The sequence below is a fragment of the Zootoca vivipara genome, chromosome Z (genome assembly GCF_963506605.1).
Source record: "Zootoca vivipara chromosome Z, rZooViv1.1, whole genome shotgun sequence".
NCBI lineage: Eukaryota > Metazoa > Chordata > Lepidosauria > Squamata > Lacertidae > Zootoca > Zootoca vivipara.
Genome location: NC_083294.1, coordinates 47,090,731 through 47,109,886, shown reverse-complemented (window position 1 = coordinate 47,109,886; position 19,156 = coordinate 47,090,731). Strand labels below are relative to the sequence as shown.

General features: G+C 46.1%; 1 protein-coding gene across 1 annotated transcript; it reads right to left on the bottom strand.

The window, feature by feature from the left end:
* Positions 1 to 12,650: 12,650 nt before the first annotated feature.
* Positions 12,651 to 17,420, bottom strand: LOC132591509 (uncharacterized). The gene is made up of 5 exons (XM_060270306.1): positions 17,088 to 17,420; positions 16,012 to 16,123; positions 14,794 to 14,948; positions 14,130 to 14,280; positions 12,651 to 13,375 (listed from the first exon to the last, which is right to left on the bottom strand). The coding sequence occupies exons 1-5, from the start codon at positions 17,310 to 17,312 to the stop codon at positions 13,320 to 13,322; spliced, it is 699 nt and encodes a 232-aa protein (XP_060126289.1). The 5' UTR covers positions 17,313 to 17,420; the 3' UTR covers positions 12,651 to 13,319.
* Between the last annotated feature and the right edge of the window lie 1,736 nt (positions 17,421 to 19,156).

The window sequence follows — 19,156 nt, the reverse complement described above, 5'->3', positions numbered from 1 at the left end:
CTGAGGATCTCATGTGAGATCTTCCACAGGAACTGGGATGAAGGAGGTTGCTAGACATTGGCCAGGGCAAATGTTTAGAGATAGACTGGTGCAGACAGTACTGGCCTGGATGGGCACCTCATCTGACCTGGTAATAAAGGATCTTTTGATGTTCCTCTGGGTGGAGATGGTCAAGAGATGGTTGCTGCCTATGGATTCCCCACTTCTGGTACCGCTTGTGTTTATGTTGAGCACCCAAGAGCTACAAGCTGCAGCTCAAGAATGACCAGAGCGTGGACCAGGAAGAGGCATGTGGTCCTTGCCTTCCAGCCTTTCAAGAGTCAGATGATTCCATGGGCACAGTGAGGGGGGAGGGAGGCAGCTGGGCAGCTCCCCCCATGAAGTAAATAAACAGCAATACCTAGCTAAAAGCAGAAATAATTGGAATATTTGAAATTGAAATGCTTGCTGAGATACCACAATCTCCCTCCCTAATGAACTTTGCCTAGAAAAAGTCAGGGCCTGCTTTTGCTACACTTATGAAGGTAGCATATAATTTACTACTTCGTTGTAATGTGTGAGCCACTCTCTGCAGAACATCCGAATTTAGGATCCTACAGCAGTGGGTCTAACTGACCACCTCTCTTGCTCAGCCAGGCACCACTTGTGCCCTGGAGCAGCCATTCAGTCCCTTGCAGAGAGTAAAGACCTGGCTAAGGTTGAGGATGACAAGGGAACATCTCAATGGGCTATGCTTACTGAGCTGCAATGGAAAAGAGGAGGAATTTGAGAACGAAGCACTGAAAAGCTTTTCAGCAAATCCAAGAAAACTTGTTTGAGTTTAGATTTTTTAAAAAATAAAATGAAAAAGGCATGTTCTTTGACATTTTTTGCAAAATATACTCGTTTACCACATGATGTTAATTTCTACCCTACTTTCTAGTTTTCAAATGACTGAAGATTTTGACAGATTTTTCTGAGCACTTGGAGTCAAAAGAAAGTAATTTAAAACAACTGTTGTTGAGACATTTCATTCTGAATCTGCTAGACAGAGCCAGAGGATGATGACAGGTGGGTGTCCTGCCCCCCCCAATCAATCCTGGCTATGCCCATGGAGGGCTCTGGACTAGTACTATTTTTCATCCAGGCAAGCTGCAGGCATTGTCACACTTCAACAACACATTCCATCTGGGGAAAAACACACAAGAAAGTTATGTACATATTCTCCAGAGCGTCAGGAGGGGCTGAGAGAGAGCTTGGGGGGGGCTGCATTTGCATTTCTCCGCCCATGAGCATGCAGAGGAGCAGAGGGTGTCATAGGGGGCTGCTATGATCGTCATCATGAGGTCTTCGGCCACCCTTGTGAATGGGCACTGTTGTCAAAACAAATCCCTGGCTGAGACCACCGGAGACATCTTTGCAGGGCCAGACCCTGCAATTTTCAGTGAGGGGCCAGACCCCCTCAATATTCCACAACCAGGTAGGCTCAGTATAGCCCTGCCTCAGCTGCGGCAGGCTGTAGCAGGCCCTCCTGCAATTGTGTCGGGGACTGGCGGACCCCCCCCCCCCTGCTGCACCAAGCTGCAGCAGGCCCTCCCACTGTTGGGATGTGCTCCAGTGGGCCCTCTCACTGCTGCAGTAGGCTCTGACAGGCTGCCTTGCTGGTGTGATGGGCTCCACAGCAGGAGGGCCTAACGGAGCCCATCACAACTGCAGCAAGCCTTGCCAGGACTTTCAGAGGGCATGCTGGGTCTCCTCCTAGTGTGTGATGTCACAAACCTGTGCTGAGCACCCACAATGTTGGGCAGAACCAAATGCACCTGGCCGGAGCAAGATCTCCAGGACTGTTGTATCTCCAAGATGGAGAATGCAGGCTAAAGAAGTCTCTGCTAGGTGCTGCAGATAATATAATATAGAATACCAGCACTAAAAAAATTCATATAATGACATTCCTCCCAAAGGAGCCAAGGGCAGCAAACACACAGGCAATAAAAGAATAAAACACAGCAGGAAAAACTTGTGGCCCTCCAGATGTTACTGGACTCCAACTCCTATCAGCCCCTGCCAGCAGGCCCAGATTTAGGTTTGATGAGGCCCTAAGCTACTGAAGGTAGTGAGGCCCTTTATATGTCCAGCTGTCCTTAGTCAACAACAAATTGTTGCAAAAGGTGGATTTGGATTGCTTTTAAGTTGCATAATATGTAAAGCTAAGTTTAGTAAACAAGGCAAGTTTGCAGCTTACCTCACCATTTGAAGTGCTTTGCTTCTCTCTCTCTCTCTCTCTCTCTCTCTCTCTCTCTCTCTCTCTCTCTCTCTCTCTCTCTCTCTCTCTCTCTCTCCCCCCCCCCAACCTGGAACAAGTCCTGCAAAAGAGTTGAAGCAACCACTCTTTGAAGTGTTTTAAACTTCCTCTCCTTCTCTTCCTTCGTATTTATTGTATCAGTGTACTGCCCCAGATTAATGTTCTCTGAGCAGCCTGCACTAAATGAAAATAATTCCAACTAAATCTTGTCAGAAGTCCCTCCCAGTATTAATGAGCAACTTTCAACCCTTCGAATAAGACTCGCCAAAAACCAACAGGCTACTATTCTCCGTGCTTATATATCAACACTGGATGAAGACATTAAAGAAAAAAATTACTCTCAGGTGGATACCATCCTATCAGAGATGCCTAAGGGGGATAAAATTATCCTCCTGGGTGATTTTAATGCAAGAGTTGGGTAAAATTTCTTTGGCCTGGGACTATTGGGAAAGAAGGAATTGGCAACAGCAACCAGAACGAAATCTTACTTTTGACAATATGTGCAGCACACAACCTTGATATTACCAACACACTTTTTTGACAATAAATAAATAAATTTAAAACATCTTGGAGGCACCCTCGGTCAAACCACTGGCACATCTTAAGCCTATGTAATTGTCCGAACTGAAGATCGCCGTGACGTGCTCAGAGCTATGACGAGTGCCAACGACTGTTCGACAGATAACCGATTAATATGCTCCATGACGGCTATCAAGATTATACTTCAACACAGGCTTCAAAGAAGGAAACCAAGGTGCAAAATGAACACTCAAGCCCTTCAAGTTCCTATTAAGTGGGATTGCTTCCAAATGACTCTTAAGGACAATCTGCTTTCAGAATTCCCTGATAACATTGAGGAACACTGGACCAAGCTAAAAACATCCATTATTGCAGACTGTGAACAAACTATTGGATACCAAACCAAGAAACACCAGGACTGGTTTGATGAGAATACATAGCTGCCAAGTCTCCCGTATTCCCCGGGAAACCCCCGTTTTTCCAGCTGTTCCCAGCTGAAAATACGGATTTTTTTGTTTTTCCCCGGTTTATTCTGGCGCGACGGCCATTTTGGAACTGGGTACAGCAGCATCAAAAGTCACTTCTGAGCATGCTCCGCCCACTTCCAAAATGGCGGCAGCGCTACTTCCGGTCTGCTACTTCTGGTCTGGTCCCTTATTTCTCAGGCAGGAACTTGGCAGGTATGTGAGAATAACAGTGAGATTGAACACATTATTGACAAGAAAAGGAAGGCCTTTCAGGTCAGGCAAAGAGATAGAAACTGTGCCACTAAGAAAAAAAACCTATGCCAGCGCTAAGGCTGAGGTTGAAAGAAGAACCAGAAAACTAAAGAACTAAAAGCTCAAGAAATCCAGCACTTAGCCAACATTCATGATGTACAGAGTTTCTATAAAGCCACAAAGACCATCTATGGGCCAATATATCATGGCATATGTCCCCTACACTCATCAGACTACCACACTTCTAAAAGATAAATAGACTATCGCACTGCACTGGAAATAACATTACCAGCATCTCCTTAACCACAACTCCCCTGTAGCTGCTGAGGTCCTCTCACAAATTCTGCAAAAACAAATTAGAGTTGAGCTTGCAGTATCTCCAAATCTGGGAGAGTTGTGTACAGCTATTAACCAAATGAAAAACAACAAAGCCAGCAGACCTGATGGGAGACCTGCCATAGTCTTCAAAGTGTGCAGAATTGAACTAACACAACAACTTCACAAGCTCATTGAAGAAATATGGGAGAGAGAGGAGATCCTAGACTTTAGGGATGCCAAATTATCAATCTCTTTTTTTAAAAAGGGTTACAGAACAGATTGCGGAAACTGTTGAGGCATCTCTATTAGCTGCAGACAGCAAAATTATTGTAAGGATCTTAGCAAACCATCTCTTAACAATATCCAAGGTGACTTTTCCTGAATCCCAAAATGGTTTTAGACCTTCTAAGGGGACAGTGGACATGATTTTCACCACTCAACAGCTTCAAGAAAAATGCAGAGAGCAAAACCAACCCCTGTATATGGCGTTTAATGACCTGACAGGCCTTCAACACTGTAAATCGTAATGCCCTGTGGGCTGTCCTTCTGAAAATTGGCTGCCCAGATAAATTTGTGAATATCATCCAGCTCCTCCATGATAATAAGACAGCAACAATTGCAGATAACAATGGCTCTCAAAGTGAATCATTCACAGTAGGATCAGGTGTTAAAGAGGGTTGCATTATCGCCCCAACTCTATTCATTAATTTCATTGCCATGATCCTACACTTTGTCGAAAGGAAGCTCCCCTCCGGAGTAGAAATCATATATTCAACAGATGGAGATCTCTTTAATCTGAGTAGGCTGAAAGCAAAGAGCAAGGTTACTGCAACTTCCGTCATAAAGCTTCAATATGCTGATGACAAAGTAATGTGTGCACACTCAGAGAATGACCTCCAAACCATCCTCAACATCTCCGCAGAAGCTTACAAAAAGCTTCGCCTATCACTCAACATCCAAAAAACCAAAGTGCTGCACCAACAAGCACAAAACAACCCCTCTGCAGTGCCACAAATCCAACTCAACGGTGTACTGTTGAAAAATGTTGATCACTTCTCCTACCTGGGCAGTTATCTTTCCAGAAGGGCCGACATTGATGCTGAAATCCAGCATTGCTTGAGCTCTGAGAGCAGCTTTCTACAAATTGAAGTGCAGACTGTTTGAGGACGAGGACGAGGACATTCGCACGGAAACAAAAATGCTTGTTTACAAAGTTATTGTACTACCAACCTCACTGTATGCTTGTGACATGGACCACTTAAAATGCCATCTCCAACTCCTTGAAAGATTCCATCAACGGTGTCTCTGAAAAAAAATTACACATCACTTGGGAAGACAGGTGAACTAATGCCAGTGTACTGGAAAAAGCAAAGATCTGTGGGATTTGAAACACAGAGAAGTCAAGTATAACATCCCTAGAGTGGACATAAAAAGGGGATGTCTGGACCAGCCAGTCAGAACTTCCTGTTTCCTCCTAGGCTGGGGCAGACTTCCTCTACACGTGACCAAAGGTGGGCGTGGCCTCAGCTGTGCAGGTAACAAAAGCATAGAACTGGCCGCTATCTCTCTCTCTGACTATATTCATTAAAGAAGTAACATCTGCTTAGCCTAAGAGAGGACAATTATGGGATCGATTCTGTGGGATGTGAAACACAAGAGCAGTCAAGTACAACATCCCTAGAGTGGACATAGAAGGGGATGTCTGGGCCATCAAGTAGGAACTTCCTGTTTCTCCTGGGCTGGGACAGACTTCCTCTGCATGTGACAAGATTGGCGCGACCTTCACCTGTGCAGGTTAAACAAAAGCAGTGGACTGGCAGCCATCTCTCTCCCTTTTGATTTCCATCTTCAAGCAAGTAACATCTGCTTAGCCAAAGATGCTCTCTTGGATTCCAGCCAAGAGAGAACAAAGGAACTATCTCCCTATGGAATAGATTCCAGATACAGTGGAACCTCAGTTTATGAACACCTCGGTTTACGAATTTTCGGTTTACGAACGCCGCGGACCCATCTGGAATGGATTAATTCACGTTCCATTACTTTCAATGGGAAAGTTCGCTTCAGTTTATGAACACTTCTGTTTATGAACAGACTTCCGGAACCAATTACACCCATGCTTCGGGTTAAGTACGCTTCAGGTTGAGCACTCCGCGGACCCGTCTGGAACGGATTATTCCACTTTCCATTACTTTCAATGGGAAAGTTCGCTTCAGTTTATGAACGCTTCAGCTTATGAACAGACTGCCGGAACCAATTGTGTTCATAAACACAATTACTTTTCTAAGCAAAGTCTGCCTTCTGGGATCTTATTGTGAACAGGATGATGTGTGAGTAAACTCTTTTTATACTTTTATAGAAGACTGTGTTGTGTCTTATCCTTTAGGAGAGAATAAAGGGGAAAATACCAGGACAGTATTATTATAGAGGTTTTAGCGAACCTGAGCAACGCATCTGCTGTGTGAGTTTAAAAGGGGAATGTTACTCTGCTAAATTGTGCAACTTGTTAACACAAGTTGGAATAGGATTTAATCAAATAATATATCCTCTCCTGCATCCCTGAACATTACCACAGATTCTAGGTATATTACTTTTGTAACTTAAGTCTGCCTTCTGGGATCCATCTGTGAACAGAATGAATCATAGAATAATAGAGTTGGAAGAGACCATCCAGTCCAACCCCCTGCCAAGCAGGAAACACCATCAAAGCATTCTTGACATATGCCTGTCAAGCCTCTGCTTAAAGACCTCCAAAGAAGGAGACTCCACCACACTCCTTGGGAGCAAATTCCACTGCCGAACAGCTCTTACTGTCAGGAAGTTCTTCCTAATGTTTAGGTGGAATCTTCTTTCTTGAAGTTTGAATCCATTGCTCCGTGTCTGCTTCTCTGGAGCAGCAGAAAACAACCTTTCTCCCTCCTCTATATGACATCCTTTTATATATTTGAACATGGCTATCATATCACCCCTTAACCTTCTCTTCTCCAGGCTAAACATACCCAGCTCCCTAAGCCGTTCCTCATAAGGCATCGTTTCCAGGCCTTTGACCATTTTGGTTGCCCTCTTCTGGACACGTTCCAGCTTGTCAGTATCCTTCTTGAACTGTGGTGCCCAGAACTGGACACAGTACTCCAGGTGAGGTCTGACCAGAGCAGAAGACAGTGGTACTATTACTTCCCTAGATCTAGATGCTATACTCCTATTGATGCAGCCCAGAATTGCATTGGCTTTTTAAGCTGCTGCATCACACTGTTGACTCATGTCAGGTTTGTGGTCTACCAAGACTCCTAGATCCTTTTCACATGTTGACTCAAGCCAGGTGTCTCCCACCCTGTATTTGTGCCTTTCATTTTTTTTGCCCAAGTGTAGTACTTTACATGTCTCCTTGTTAAAATTCATCTTGTTTGCTTTGGCCCAGTTGTCTAATCTGTTAAGGTCATTTTGAAGTGTGATCCTGTCCTCTGGGGTATTAGCCACCCCTCCCAATTTGGTGTCATCTGCAAACTTGCTCAGGAAGCCCTCAAGCCCATCATCCAAGTCATTGATAAAGATGTTGAATAAGACTGGGCTCAAGACCGAACCCTGTGGCACCCCACTAGTCACTACTCTCCAGGATGAGGAGGAGCCATTGATGAGCACCCTGTGGGTTTGGTCAGTCAGCCAGTTACAAATCCACTGAATGGTAGCATTGTCTAGCCCGCATTTTACCAGCTTCTTTACAAGAATATCATGGGGCACCTTGTCAAAAGGCTTGTGAAATCAAGATAGGCTACATCCACAGCGTTCCCTTCATCTACCAGGCTTGTAATTCTGTCAAAAAATAAGTCATGTCAGACTAATCTGATCTCATTTTTCAGAAACCCTTGCTGACTTTTAGTGATCACAGCGTTCCTTTCTAGGTGCTCACAGATCGTTTGCTTAATGATCTGCTCTAGAATTACAAGGATACGTCATGGATCGGCACAGGGTAGGGGAAATCTCGGCACAGGGTAGGGGAAATCACACAAATAACCCACAGCAACGCGTGGCAGGGCCAGCTAGCCTAACATAAGTAAGAACACATCTTTACCTCAGAACACACTCTCCAGAACTGACAGTTAGGAATAACAGTTACCAAGGAAGACTCCTCCTCCCCTCTCTCCACTGAGTCAGGAGATTGACAGAAAAGGGAGGGATGAAAATACTAACACAGTTACCCCATTCAGGACCAGGGAGTCCCCCATACCACTTACCCCCTGTCCCCCCAAAACAGTACCTTTGTCTTGTCTGAGTTCAACCTCAATCTGTTAGCCACCATCCATCCTCCAACCACCTCCAACCACTCACACAGGACATTCTTTGCCTTCACTGGTTCAGATTTAAAAGAGAGGTAGAGCTGGGTATCATCCGCGTCCTGATAAACACCCAGCCCAAACCCCCGATGACCTTGCCCAAGAGTGGAAGATTTGAGACAGGGCGATAGTTGGCCATATTGTCCTGGTCCATATATGTTTTTTAAAAAGAAGCGGTTTAGTAACCTCCTTTCAGTGGGCCTGGGAAGGCTCTCTCACAGAAGGAAGCATTCACCACCCCGCAGAGCCCATTGCCCAGCCCTTCCCAGCTTGCTTTTATGAGTCGGGATGGGCAAGGATCAAGGCTTCACTTGTCCAAACAGCCTGTCCACATCCTCAGAGGTAACAGATTGGAATTGATCCCATGCAACTTGACTAGACAGGACTCTAGCACAGGGTTGCCATACACCCAGAATTTCCCTGACATATCTGGAATACCGCATCCAGCAGCAGTGTCTGGGTGGAAATCAGCCCAAAAAAACCCAGAAAAATTTGGACGTACGGTAGCCCATGTCAGCAGTGCTATTAAACAGCTCAAAAAAGCTCAACAACTTTTCTATCTGTATTTTCACTACTCTAGCACTTTCCCACCCCAGCCCTGCTCCCATAGTGGAGTCTACCTTCTTTCCAAATCTGAGCAACTTTATCTGGGGGGGGGGACTTGCAAAATCATTGCAAGAGTTCTTGAGATGCTTGGCCTGGATGGTGAAGGTGGTTGCGTTAGATCATGAACCACCTGAAAGAGTCTCCTGCTGCTGTTTTTTTGTAGATGCAGTGAAGAAGATCTTGTTAAGGCATTCAAAACCACAACTTCATCATATGACCTCATAAAGCCAATCGGATATCGCATTTCAGTTTTCCCTACCCCTGATTGCCTAGGTTAAGTTCCCACCCACTGTTTTGTGGCGCTTCAGTGCACCTAATGCCCTCTGCCTACCGTAAGCCAACTCAAAGCAGCAAGACCCTAAAAACATAACATCCGCTTTATGTATTTTGAAAGTGATTAGCAGCCTGGTCTGATGTTAACTCAGAAGCAGTAGCGTAGTGGCAAATTCAGACATGCAGAGTCGCTTCATAATAGTCACAGCCAAGGCAATTTCTAAGATCACAAACCTGCTAAGAGTCTAAAATAATCTCATGATTATAGCATAATTATAACTATGGATGTATCACAACCATCAATGCAGCTCTCCCTGTGTTGCCTTTCAGCAACGACCGTTTCCTGGGCACGTGAGTACAAGGGCAAAGGATGTGGAGGGCTCCACTGTCTCCTCCTGGAGTGACTTCGCTTGTGCCTTCCTTGAAGTTCCCTTGTTTGTAACATGCACTGAAGCACCTTGTGTTCTCCATGGTCTTGAATGCTTAGCTTTGGAGCGTTCAGAAATACTCCTCCTGTGGATGAGCTCTCAAAGGCACCACGATATGCAAAGGTCTTGCTCCTTTAAGACCACATAGAACCTTAATTACTTCCTGTGATTATGTTGATGTAGCCTAGAATAGCATTAACTTTTTTGCTGCTGCATCACACTGTTGACTTATGTTAAGCTTGTGGTTCACCAAGACCCCTAGATCCTTTTCTTATGTACTAATGGCAAGCCAAGTGTCCACCATCTTATATTTGTGCATCTGGTTCTGCTTGTCTCAGTGCAGAACCTGACATTTGTCCCTATTGAAATTGATTTTGTTAGTCTGGGCGCAGTTCTCAAATGTGTTAAGGTTATATTGAATTCTGATTCTGTCTTCTGCAGCATTAGTTACCTCCACAGTTTGGTGACATCTGCAAATTTGACGAGCATCCCCTCAATTCCTTCATCCAAGTAATTTATAAAGATGTTGAACATTAACGGGCCCTGGACAGAAAGCTGCAGCAGAAGTGTAACTTATCCCTCACAGAGTTATCAGTTGTCTTCTTAGTTCCCAGCAGTCCCTGGGAATTGTGCTTTATACATTGGTCATTTGCTCAGCTAGTGTCAGTGTCTTGTTACAACTCTTGAGCCAAGGAGATAAGTATCTATACAACCAGAAGTTATCTGAAGGCAGCCTTGTATAGGGAAGTTTTTTTAATGTTTGATTTTGTTTTTATATGTGTTGGAAGCCACCCAGAGTGGCTGGGGCAACCCAGTAAGATGTGTGGAGTATAAATAATAAAATGATTAATATTATTTTTTATGGACTAGGACGTCCCTATATTTACTGGAGAAATGTTAGAGGGCATGGATTGTTCATTGCATGGCATTACAAGTAACCCTTTCTGCAATGGTCCTGCTGTTCTTCACTCTACTTAACACTTTCACGTTTTTGCAACCTGTATGAATCTACTGTTTAATTTGCATTGTGAGGTGGGGGTGGAGAGCATAATTCTACTTGTCAAAAGGATGGGAAATATTTTTGCCCTCAAGTCCACTTATACAGCCTGCATGTTTCCATCAAGGCCATCCTTGACTGGGAGAAGGAGCATTATGTGACACAGACTTGCAAAGCAATGCAGTTTCCTGGCCCTGTTTTATTTGTTGATCCCTTAGGAGGAGGAAGATCTTCACCAAACCTGCTGCTGCTTTCTCCACCCCTTCTTCCCTGCAAAGGGGCATCCAGTTCCCTATTGAGAAGCTAACAAGCCTTGAGAGAGTGTGCCATCACTTGCTGGAGCTCTCCAGTTGTTTGGGGATGCTGAAGTTTCTCACATATCACCAAATGCAGCAAAGGCAGATATTAAGATGGGACCTGGATTTGGCTAGTGAACTGCCCCAGAAATAAATTGGGGGCTCACAATCCTGCTCTTGGGCGGCTTACAGCATTTATTGAAACATAATAAAACATCAAACATTGAAAACTTCCAGATACAGGGCTGTCTTTAGATGTCTTGTTAAAGTTATATAGTTCTTTCTGTCCTGGACATCTGAAGGGAGGGCAGGGCGTTCCACCGGGAGGGTGCCACTACCAAGAAGGATAAGAAGCAGAACCCACTTCTCTTTCAAAAGCTGCGGCTGTGAAACTGACGCTTGTCAACAGAGGGTCCCTACTCAGGACGCCCGGTGAACTTCAGCTTTCACTGTATTGCTTTCCAGAGTAGGGAGCCTTATCCTGCTGGGAAGAAAGAAAGAAAGAAAGAAAGAAAGAAAGAAAGAAAGAAAGAAAGAAAGAAAGAAAGAAAGAAAGAAAGAGGCTAACTACAGAGAGAGCTCCCAGCTAAGAGGGGTCCCTGATGATGTGGTAGCCTGGAGTCCAGGGGTGCCAATTTGAATAAAATATTGTGGGGGTCTAGGTAAGCCGCATCACACATGACACAGTGCACACACACCATTTCAATGGGAATGCCCATCAACTTTATGGGGGCCTGGCCCCTTCAAATGTTTTATTGTGGGGTCTGAAGCCCCCACTGCCAACAAGCACATGCCAGCAGCTGGCAAAAGGCCAGAGCATGGGTGAGATGGATGCCAGATCTTTATCTGCTGTCAACCCATTCTGCAAAATAAGCTAATCAGGAACCTCTGGCTGCAAGCTGGGGTGCATTTTTTGTGGAAGGCACATTTTGGGAATACGCCACTCTAAGGACAAAATCTGGTGCAACACCCAGGTCTTATTTTCACAATAATTCCTTTCGATGCAGTTGCTGTTTAATGGCTCTTCTCCATAATAAATGTTGTTGTTGTTGTTGTTGTTGTTGTTGTTGTTGTTGCTGTGCACACCTCTGCTTGGCACCCTGTGGGGTGGAACTTGCCACACCACTCTAAATTTGGAGCTGAACATGCTCACCCTCTTTCCCCAGCCCCAGATTATAAACAAGGTGCTATAAACTCAGGTTTTAGTCTCTATTGGCCGTGTTCTGCTGCTTGTGACCCTTGCTCCTTTCTTTGAGTTCAGCTCTCCGAAATAAAAAGACCGGAGACATATTTCTGCATTGACTGGCAGCTGTTCTGTGGGATTTTTCCACCTCTGACTGGAGACATCACGGTCTGAAATGGGGACCTTCTCATGGGAGGAAGCTGTTCTCCCGCTACATTTTGGCCCTTCTGCAGCCAGGCCCGGCTCTAGGTATAGTCCCGGTGGCACGGGGTGCCAGGGTGCTGAGCCGGCAGGGGGGGGGTGGCGCTGCGCTCTGCGAGGGCGGGGGTGCCGGAGCGATCTCAGCGCCAGGGCGCCCGACCTGCTTGAGACGGCCCTGTCTGCAGCATGTCCTGAAGACCAAACTGGGGGTGATTGCTATGGAAAATAAATGTTGTCATCTAATAACCTGGAGCTGTCAGATCAAGGTCCCGGGTGCCCTTTGCCCCAGATGGTGATACCGGTACCTTAAAGAAAGTTTGGGGAACCTGGTGCTGAACTGCAACTCCCAACATCCCCAGGAACACAGCCGATGACCAGAGGTGGGGGGCGCTACATATCCCCAACATCTGGAGGGCCGGAGGTTCCCCACACCTGCTTTAAAGTGTTGCTTTCAGCTGGGGTCAGGGGGGTCACAACAAAAGCACTCTCAGCATATTTAATTAACAATTTTATTTATTAATAAAGGAATATATATCACTGAATGACAAAATGTATAAGTTAAAGATGCACCCATATACCATTGTGGGAGGTGTGCTCGCATAGGCCTTGTGGAATAAACAGCAGGTGTTTAAAACAGAATTAATCTCTGTTGGCAAGGAGTTCCACAGGTCTGGGCTGATGACTCTAAAAGCTCGGTTTCTCATTGCTGTCAATGGAGCCTCCACAATTCAGGGAATATAAATGCATGCCCAAGAAATTTAAGAAATGAGCTCTCAGGTGCATGCTTGGGTTAAAATGGGGTTATGTGTCTCAAAAGGCTAAACTACAACTTTAAGGGACAGTGGCTACCAGATTCCAAAGAACCTGTTCTGTCTAGGGGGAAGGGGGGAAGGGAGAAACCTCAACAGGATCCCGAGAATACTTCTCTGTACAAGTATGGCAAGGACTACAACAAAACAGTGAGATATAAAAGGCAAGAGCAACAAGGGATTTCTTTGCAGCAAGCTAAAGCCAAGCGCTGCTGATCTTCTTCAGAAAACCTTTTCACAGAGTGTGCTCAGAAGACTAATCTCTATTCAGTACAAATACACTTCATGTATTTTTAAAATGATTATAGGAATATAACTGATAATAGAAATATATATGAAAAAATATATCCTCCAGTTTTCTTTATTTTTCCTTCTCCTTCAACTCCTCCTCCTCCTCCTCTGCCTCCTGTTCCTCACCTGAGGGAAAAGCCAAAGAATCACCGGTTAAAATTGGTGCCTGGTATGTGCAACCATAGGGATGCGGGTGGTGCTGTGGGTTAAACCACTGAGCCTAGGGCTTGCTGATCAGAAGGTCGGCGGTTTGAATCCCTGCGATGGGGTGAGCTCCCGTTGCTCGGTCCCTGCTCCTGCCAACCTAGCAGTATGAAAGCACATCAAAGTGCAAGTAGATAAATAGGTACCGCTACAGCGGGAAGGTAAACGGCGTTTCCGTGCACTGCTCTGGTTTGCCAGAAGTGGCTTAGTCATGCTGGCCACATGACCTGGAAGCTGTACGCCGGCTCCCTCAGCCAATAATGTGAGATGAGCGCGCAACCCTAGAGTCGGTCACGACTGGACCTAATGGTCAGGGGTCCCTATACCATTACCTTTATGTGCACCCATATGCTGTATTTTCATTATGCTATATTTTTATTATTTTTGGCAAGAAAATGCTCACAAGGAAGACAGCAAACCTTTGTGCCCTTCAGAGGCACATGCACAGCCTGCTACTGGCCTCCTGGGGGTGGGGTGGGGGTGGGATGCCACTCCTTCTACTCAGTGAAGGCGACCCTGGCATAGTTACCAGTTCGCCAAAAAGATGCACTGAACTGTGCTCCAGACTGGGGGCGTGGCGTGGTGGAACTCCCCTAAACCCCAGCCAGCGTAGCCAGCGTTCATCATGGATGATGGGACTTGAAACCCAACATCATTCGGAGGGCCACAAAAATACCTCTTGCTTGCAGCTCCTGGAATCTTGCGTCACGCTCCAAGATGTCTGCTTCAAACACCTGAAGGGCTCTGCAAAGTGCCTGATTATCCCTATATGTATTTTGCACATCCCTCCTAAGTCTCTCAACCACCATCTTCTGAGCCAGATTTCCCTGGAGAGGACAGAAATGGGTACACATTTACTCCAGGTGTTTACAGAAGACTCAGAGACACTGGTTAAAGAATTTGTGAATGACAGAAACAAACTTTGCAGGTGGGGTTTTGTATTTATGAAATCTACTAATGAAATTGAGATTTATGTGGGACGTAGTAGTTTTGTTTCTTATGTGGCAGGTTTAAAATACGCTCTCAGAGTATGCATCTGCCCCTTTTCTTTCTTGCACTGAACGTGTTTCTGTGAGGCTGCATGGGGAAGGTGATAGCAGCAAACTAAATAGTCCAGGGTGGCAACATTCTGTGGTCCGGTTCTCATAACTCGGATCTGTGTTTGTAGTTATGGACTCTGTGAAAATGAGATCTATACAGGGTGTAATAGTTTGTTTTCTTTCATGGAAAAGGTTTTAAATACACTGATGATGTTGACTGGCACTTGGACCTTTGGTTAAGTTTGATAATTAATTTGCTTGAAAACACAATGAATTTAAAGGAGGGATAGAGTGACTGGCCTGGTAGTGGAGACCGACAGTTGAGGTGGCTCTCGCAGCGATGGCAGCTGCATAGGAGCAGCAGCAGCAGCAGCAGCCGGTGAACCAAGTCCTGGCTGGATATGGTGCAGGACGTAGGACGGCTGGGCGCAAGACGACAGGCTGCACAGGAGTATCTGCGGTGGGAGAGGAAGCGGCATTGTATAAGGGTTGTTATTTTCTGAAGAAAAGGAGAAACAGATCGAGTATTCCCATTGCTTTCTCAGTATAGGAACCTTTTGCAGTTTTTAATCTATTCAATATGTCTACAACATGCATCCCAGAAGCAGAAGAGGCAATCAGTATATAACTCAGAGTGGGTGGCAGTATATCCATGGGTGACAAACACACAGTTTCCATCCCATAATGGCAAATCATGCTGATTTGTATCAAACCAATTAGCAATACAAAGCCCAGCAAAACATGTAATATGCAATATTTTTCTTACCCTTCTAAACCATAGTGCTTTTTTTGTTGTCTTTTCATTGAATAAAGCACCGTGTCTTTGTAATGGATTGCTCTGAAGTCATTTCAGCACCAGGTAAAAAAATATCCCCCCAATCTTCTCTGCCCCCCCAGCCCCCCCTGTCTTGTATTTTACCCAACCAAAGGTGGCAATCCCAGCCACCACCAAACTCCCAACTGTGGATGTCTTGATCTGAGCTGAATACAAAACCAGATGCTTTCTTCTTATTCCCAGCTGCAAAAACCACAAACACCAATTTAGGAAAGGCATCAAGTTGAGTCCTAAGGCTGCAATGCATCTCCATTCAGACCACAGCCTAATGAAAGTGCCGTGGCCAACACCCTCCACACAATGGAAAGGTACTGGTTTTCACCTTCATACTAGCATGCGGTGTAACAGCTATTGAGGAAAATGCCAAAAGCTCTCAGAGCCTGCTACACAAACTGTAAGAGTCTATCCAGCCCTCTTCCTTCCCTATCCCAACATATAACCAGCTCTTGAGTTTATAAATGAGTTCCCTTCCCCCCCCCACAACCCATTCCATATGCATCCCAACCCAAACTATCAGGATTTGCCATCTGGCTAACCTAACTGCAGCCATGCAGGAAAAGAATACAATGATAGTCAGATATTTGTAGTTCAGAGGATGCACACCTAAACAGCATAAGCACCCATTAGAAATGAGCCTAAGCAGACCAGTGCACATTCTCCCACCCAAAACCAAGTCAGCTCACCGCCAGAAACTGGAGTCCATGTTCCTGTAGCTCCTCCGGCAAATCTCATGGCAGGTTGGGAAGTATTCTGCCTGTTTCCCTGGGGAGCCTGTTGTCGGCCAGGAGGCACTTTCTATGAGACACATGACCCAAAGTAGATTTTTTTTATTCACACACTTTAAAGTGGAAGGATTTCAGGAGGAGATGCTCTTTTTCTGCATGTGGGGTGGGGGTTCCTTGTGGCTTAAAGACCACAGGATCACTATTCAGACCTGCATTAATCATAGAACCATAGAATTGTAGAGTTGGAAGGGACCACCCGGGTCATGTAGTTGAACCCCCTGCAATGTAGGAATCCTTTTGCCCAACATGGGCATCAAACCCACAACTCTGAGGGTCTCATGCTGTACTGACTGAGCTATCCAATTACTCTTTCAAGTAAGGGTGAGAAATGGGCTGTCATGTTACGGGCTAATGTTGCACGTCCAGGTAGAAGCACTCGTTGGCATTATTTTAGGCTCTATGTCAATTGACTTTGTGACATGATAGGGGGGAAGTAATTTTTTATTATTTTTTTAGATTAGGTTTACCTGCCACCTATTATATGGGAACCTCAAGACACTTTAAAATCATGTCAGAAAATATTTCAATCATTGAAATACAGCAAAATAAACAGGCCTACAGAAAAAAAGATGCTTAATATCTTATGTAATATTATATAAATAGCCCATACTAGCTGGCAGTGATGGAAAAACACGTTTCCCACCCAGAATTGCACTCATGTTTCTAGAAGGAACAGCAGAGGCTGCCCCCACCCACTGCTCTCTTCTCCCAGGCATCTTAAGACGCGAACAGCTCACTTTCTCTACCTGTGTGCCACAAGCCTGAATTGCAAGACAGTTCCCACTTTGGTACAACGGGGAACAAACATGCAGATAACGAGTTCTGAGGCTCCCCCAACAAAGCCATTTCCCTGGGCCCACATGCCACCCTGCTGCTGGCTGCCCACCCACCCACAGGAAAAAGGCGCTATTCTCCCCACAAACCGAACATCGCAATAGCACAATAGCGTGTGGGTTCTGCCAACTTTCCCCCACCTCTTCATCTCGATGTCGCTGGGCAGGAGCCCGCTCTGGAGCCCTGGTCGACGGGTAGTGGGGCCGGCGCAATTCAAACACTGGCTGCGGACGGCGCCGGGGCACCAAACTTTCCAGGCCCAAGAGAACAGAGGTGAGAATAGGAGATTGGATCCTGCAGTTCTCCCTAGCAGGTTGGGCAGGAGAAGGTTCTTCGGGCTTCTCGGACGGACTTTTCTTTTCCATTCCGAGGATGCGCCGGCAAGTCCTCTCTCCGCTTCGGGACACGCTCTGTCTCCTGGATTAGTCCGAGCTCCAGACACAGCAGCCGCCAGCAGAGATTCCCACCTGGGATGTGCAGCTTCCCCCAATTAACTGAGTTGTCGGGGAAAGGCTGGAGCTCGCGTGCTGCGGTCGGCCAATAGAGGAGGAGGAAGTGGGCAGTTCTGCCCCCTCCCCTCAAGGCGTTGGATGTGCTTGGGTCAGTTGCCCTCCTCCAATGCCAAGTATGAAAACTAAGTGCGATGGGATGTCTGAGAGCAAGTCAAGGCCACTAGCATGACTCAGTCCCCCTTTCTCATCCAAAATAGGTCTCTCTCTCTCCCTCTCCCTCTCCCTCTCCCTCTCCCTCTCTCTCCCCCCCTCTCTCTGTGTGTGCTGTGTGTTGTGTTCATCCAGCGACATCAAGCAGCTTTGTCAGAATTCCTCTAAAGTTACCTTTTGACTACACAGTGACAAGACTTAGTATATCGTTTATGATACACCAGTATTTCCAAACTTCACTCATTCAGTCTTACTATTTCAGGAAGTAAAACATTGCTTTCTTCACTGTCAGCTCTGAAATGAAATAAAAAAAATTCCTTCAGTAGCACCTTAAAGACCAACTAAGTTTTTATTTTGGTATGAGCTTTCGTGTGTGCATGCACACTTCTTCAGATACGTGTGCATGCACACGAAAGCTCATACCAAAATAAAAACTTAGTTGGTCTTTAAGGTGCTACTGAAGGATTTTTTTTAAAAAAAATTGTTTCGACTCAGACCAACACGGCTACCTACCTGTAACTAGCTCTGAAATGGTTGGCAAAGGGCGAAATTCCCGCAGCTCCGCTGTGTTCGTTACATCTTTAATGCTGTCCCGCTCGCATTCTCAGCTTCACTGGGCTACCTTGGGCCAGACCTTTATTTTTATTTTTTAACAATTATTTTTATTAAGGATTTTTTTGGGTTAGGGCCAGACCTTTATCAAGCTGAGCCTCGCTCACAGAGGGCGGTTGTGAAGATACACTCAGGAAAACACCCGAGCGTTTGTTTCGGGATTTGGAGAACCCTGGCATGCTGCAGGCAGTGGGGTGCCCGCTGACACGGGGAGGGAGACCAGGCTGGAAGGAACAAAGAGGGGGCATGAAGAACAACGAGGAGAACAGGGTCTGGAAAGGGGGGCGGGGAGCGATAACAGCAGATCCAGGATGGGACGTGCGTCCCAGGGGGAGCAGGATTCAGGCAGAGGAGGACGTCGGGTTGGGTGGGGATTGCCAGGAGCAGCACAATGTCCCTCAAACCCCCGGGTTCCACTCACCAGCAGGCGCCCCACGTGGCCACTGGCCTCTTTCTTACTACAGCCTTGGCTTGAAGGTCCCGGGTTCAGCCCCAGATCTCTCCAGCTGAAAGGCTCTTGGCGTGAATATGAAAGGCAGCACCTGTCAGAATAGGACATACAGAGCCAGGATCTGACTATTATTTCGCTTCCTATGCCAACTGCCTTTTAGGGCACATCAGAGGTGGGAGAGAGAGGCATGCATTCATATATCCCAGGAGTGGAAAACTTTTCATCCTCCAGATGCTGCTGAACTACAACTCTTATCAACCCCAGAAAGCATGGCCAATGGCCAGGAATGAAGGGAGTTATAGTTCAATCTAGCCCCACCAGCTCGCTCACCCCTGCAGCACCCCAGAGACCAGCAGCTTCCTTCACAGAGGTAGCAGCAGCTTCCCTTTGCAGAGATGGGGGGGGGAGCACTCCCATTCTGCCTTGGCACCAGCAGGCAAGGGGATGTGGGGCAGGGCAGAACTCCTGGCAGGCTGGAACAAAG